Genomic DNA, 5,083 nt, shown 5'->3' on the forward strand with positions numbered 1-5,083 from the left:
TCTTTTTGAAAAATAATTAGAAATACAAGTAAGAATGGCTCATTAGTTATCTTCAAATTAATAGGAAGTTGGGAGCTGGTGCTATGGATTTAAATAGCTATTATTTTACAAAAAATTAGAAAATTAGAACCAGTATTTTTTAGCAATCTACACAGAAGCACAACTGATTGACTATTGTTGTAAAATACTTAATTTCTGGAAATTTACCATAGACTAATAAATTAGAGAATTAAAAAACTTGCATATATAACTGATGAGTATTCAAGACAAATTTTGAATAGAATTAGCTACATTTTATTAAGTGAGCAATGTCATAATAATAGTGACATTTATCTTTCTAGATAAATGAAAACACTTGAAAATTGACTGGCTCAACATTTACAAAGAATTTCTATATCTTTTTGTTTTTTATTTTTCAAATTTTCTACCATGAATATGTATTAAATAGACTTAGAATTAACATACCATTCCGATATACTTTATGACCACAATTATATAAATATGCGTGTCTACTTTCTATCTCTCTCTCCCTCTCTTTCTGCCCCCACGTATACGCAAAAAGCAAACATATCAAAAGCAAATATACACAGTCTTATAATATCCAAGAAAGTTAACAGGAATGTTTAACTTTTCTTTTATACTTTAAATTTTCTGCATTTTTATAAGAGTATGAATCACTGATATAACAGTGAAAACTTTATTTTGAAAAAATAAATTCAGAAATAATTTAGCAAAATAAAAAAGCAATGCAATTAAATACATGAAAGCAGGTAATGAAACTAATCAAAGTACACAGTGTCTTAATAAAAGTTGGCAGCTGGGGCAGAAATTACTATGCTAAGATTGCCAGAGAAACTGAAAATGGCTTATGAATTGCTATACTCAGGATATGAAACAATATAAGCAATGCCTTTTGCAATATTTCCTTCAATAAGTGAAATCAGTTTTAATTGTTGCTAGGACACATGGATATATAAGGAATCTTTAGGAGGTGTCAAGTCAACTTGATTTAGGTTAAATTGTGATCAAAAAGAAACATTTTCATTACTCTATATTTTTAAAAAGATTTATATGAAAATCCATTTTGTGACAGAGTATTTCTTTTTCATAGTATTACTTCAAAGTCCTTTCAATAAAACTAATGGCCATAACTCAAAATGACCACAGGATGTGATCTGGAATTGGTTCATTCTCTTATTCCACTAGGAACTTTAAGGACTAAATTCGTTTTCACAAGTGCAACTTTTGTTTTCGCATCTTGTAATCTTTCACAAGCTTTTTGAAAAGTAATCATATCAAGAACAAATTTTTCTTCACAGTGTCTTTTATATATTTCTTGAGCCCTAGGAGAAAAAAGGAAAGGTAACAGAATGAGATATTTTTAAATTACTAAAACTATAACAATCAATCAGATTGATAATTAGATGTCTTCAAAATAGACATGCAGAAATGGGATAAAGAACTTCACTTATTGCATAGAACTTTATTATAACTTTTAATAATATTCATATTTGGCTAATATTTCTAAAATTTCTATTGGCTATAATACAGTCCTCACAAACCATGGCTTAGATTCTCGAAGAGGCATCTAAACAAGATTATGCCTGATTTGCAGAACTTTTACATAAGCCTTACTAAATGCAAGCTTCTTCTAGGACTCTATTATGGATTGAATTGTGCCCTCCACCTCCTAATACATATGTTGAAGTCCTAACTCCCAGTACCTTAGAATGTGACTGTATTTGGAGATAGGTTCTTTAAGAGGTAATTAAATTTAAATGAGATCATATGGGTGGGCCCCAATCCAATATCATTGGTGTCACCATAAAAAAACGAAGGGACACTAAGGATATGTATACACAGAACTTCTAGACTCTAAAATTGTGAGGAAATAAGTTTCTGTTTTTTAAACCACCCAGTCTTTGTCATTTTGTTATGGTAGCCCTAGTAGACTAAAACAGGCTAAAGAAAGGTGAACCAGGTTACTCTGTCGAACCTGGGAAATGTCATGGATCTTATAAGGATTTATTCATTCATCCTCATTTATTCAACAGTTGTGCATTTTAATGCTTGGCTCATTCCCTAGATGCCAGAAATATAAAGATAACGATGAGATGTTATAACTGTGTGAAGCTTATAAAAAGTAAAGAAAAACAAAGGTACATAATATATAAATGTAATTTTATAGTACCATAATGAAAGCACTATGTAACAAGCTAGAGTGAACTATGACCAAAATATTCATAAACATAATCTGGAGAACAGGCTGAAGGAAGACAAAAAAGGTTTCAGAGCTAAAATAAAGCAGAGAAAGTAGCATAGTTTGTCATGCTCTGACAAGTGCCAATATTCTGATTGTCTGGGTCATACAATTCTGGCAAGGAGAACAATGGAGCAGATAAGCCTAGAGAAATGGACTTAGACCAGGTCAGAGTCCTTTATTTGCATTTCGAAGTACTCAGAAATCTGAACTTCAGGAGTGAAAGAGAAGCCTAAGTCTAAAAAGTCTCCAATTTATTTACTATGTGATCTTGGACAAGTTATTTAAGTTCTCTATCTCATTTTCTTCATCTTTAAAATGGGGATAATCCAAGTCATAGGGTTTTGTGAAGGACTAAATGAGTTAATACATTTAAAATCCTTAGCAGAGTATCAGACGTTTAATAATTCCTTTTACTGGATAGATAATAGTGGCATTTATAAGGACAGAAAATGTAGGACTCACCACCAGATAGGGGGAAAAATTGGAGTTCTGCTTTGGTAATAATGAGTTTAAAGAGCCTGGTTATACATGAGGTGAAGCCTAGGAAATTAAATATAGAGAAGCCATGGCTTATGGTTAAGAGCACAGGTCGTAAAGACATTCTTCTTGGGCTTGAAACCCAGATCTGTAACTTATTGATCTATGTGATTTTGGACAAGTTATTTTAAGCTCTGTCTGCATCATTTTTTTCACCTTTAAGAAGAATCAATTCAACCAATAAGGTTTAGTAAGGAGTAAATGACCTAATATATTTAAAATCTTTAGATGAATGCCTAGAATTTAACAATTACTCCATGAAAATTAGCTACAACTATTGAGTCTGGGGCTCTGGTGAGTAATCATGTCTGGACATGCAGCAGAGTAGAAGTCATGGCAAAAGGGACTTTGCACATATAATTAATGGTACTAATTAAGTCTAAAAATGTACTGACATAGCCCTCCTACGGATAATAATTATAAACAGTGAGCAAAATGTCAAAAAAAAACAAAAACAAAAACAACTATTTAAAAGAACTGAAGAGAAACACAATGATTCATTATAATTATATAGTATACCAGGATCAAACAATTTAAAAATGAATTTCATTTACAATACTGTAAAAAAAAAATGTAAAATACTTAGACACAAGCTTAAAAAAATATACAAGGCCTATCTTTCAAGAATATATGTGGTGAAAGTAAAGAAATTGTTGAAAAGGTAGAAGATTTTAGCCAAAAATAAGTACTCAAGAGTTTAACAGAGGTAAGACAGTTCCAAGTGATGAGAGAGGCTTTTATATGTCTATGGAAATAAGATTAAAGGTTGTTAAAAGCTAAAACTGTTTAGGTTAGGCAGTTAGGAGGGTTGTTTTTATGAATTTGGAATTGTGATTATAGTAGAAGCTGGATGGAGAAAAGCTTTATAAATCAGGATATAAAGACCACAGTGAATTATGAAGGTCATCTAAGAGGTCAATTGATGACCAAAATAAAGATGAGCAGAAGATGATGTAATTAGATAACTGTTAATTGTTACTTGACTTCATAATGGACACCCTGCTGTTCTGCCCTGAGGAGTATCATCACTTTTTCACAGTATGGGCAAGAATATTTTGGAAAACTTATGATCAGCTTTTACCTGATACATAAGTTCTTTCATTTTAAAGTTTCTTTTAAATTCATTCTTAAATACCCTTGTGGGTAATTTATCAATTTCCTAAACTAGAGCTTTATGGTTCCACCTTTTCCTTTCATTCTTCCTCATTCCACAGCAGGATCAGGGAGCTACCATATCAGTAATGACTTCACTAGTTACTGAGATTCATCAGAATGTTTTTAGGACAAGTATTTAAATGAGAAAAAGAACTGAAAAACTCTTTAGTGTCTATATAGACTTTACATTTTTGAGTCACAACTCTGTTCTCTGTGTTGATACTCAATCTTTATTTGATAATATTTATAAATAAAACTCAATAATGTTCTTTGGGACACTCTACTGACATAACCAGAAAATTGTCTTATTCTTGTGTGCTTTCGAAGATAATATCTTTGCAGCAGTTTACAAAAAAAGATAATTCAGTTAAGATATATTAGGAAACTAACTTGGCTCTGTATCCTCTACAAATTAATAATGGCCAGACATTCAATTTGCTGTGATAAAACAAAGCTGATTAAATTTCCCTAACATCAATTTGCATTAGAGTTGTGTTCTGATATCAAACTAGCTTTCATTCTTTCCAAAATATTTATTAAATTATAGAAAAAATATTTCTAAAAATCTCTCACACACGGAGAGTATACATTAATGAAAATGTTTTTAAAACATGAACTATTTTTCATACTTAAAAGTATATTATGTAAAGTACCTCAGTAAATAGTTTAAAAGTTTCTTATAACTAGAGAAGGGAAAATGTTTCCTTATTTTACATTCTAGTACAAACTACTTCTTGTAAATGATAGCATTCAAAATGTAAATGAAATAAGAAGCTATAATGATCTCCTAAGTATTTCTAGACAAGGCTTAAATATATGTATTTACATAGTTTGGCCACTTAAAATATCACCAAGATAAAACTGTGGCTATTAAGCTTGAATCTAATAACAACAACAAAAAATTATGTAAAAAACTATGAAAAGGTAAAAAGAAAATACTGGGCATCCTATCTAGTGTACTCTTCAGAGTTGTCTGTGTATTTCAATCTCTTTGAGCTATTTTATAACTCTATAAATTGAGAAAAATTATGAGTAATGCAAATGATTCTTGTCTATAGAAATGTAAATGAATTTTGTCCAATGAAGTTACAATTGATTATTGCTGATGAATAATGACTAAATCTAAAT

At 30.5% G+C, this 5,083-nt stretch overlaps 1 protein-coding gene across 3 annotated transcripts in view; it reads right to left on the reverse strand.

Moving 5' to 3' along the window:
* Nucleotides 1-388: 388 nt before the first annotated feature.
* The window catches only part of LRRIQ3 (leucine rich repeats and IQ motif containing 3), a 151,128-nt gene continuing 146,433 nt past the window's right edge, over nt 389-5,083 (reverse strand). For all 3 annotated transcript variants that reach the window (XM_025052118.1, XM_025052119.1, XM_025052117.1), the window contains one exon: nt 389-1,343. In XM_025052118.1, the coding sequence (XP_024907886.1) occupies nt 1,187-1,343 (157 nt within the window). In that variant the 3' untranslated portion in view covers nt 389-1,186. The remainder of the gene's footprint in view (nt 1,344-5,083) is intronic.

The sequence above is a fragment of the Pteropus alecto genome, unplaced genomic scaffold (genome assembly GCF_000325575.1).
Source record: "Pteropus alecto unplaced genomic scaffold, ASM32557v1 scaffold25, whole genome shotgun sequence".
NCBI lineage: Eukaryota > Metazoa > Chordata > Mammalia > Chiroptera > Pteropodidae > Pteropus > Pteropus alecto.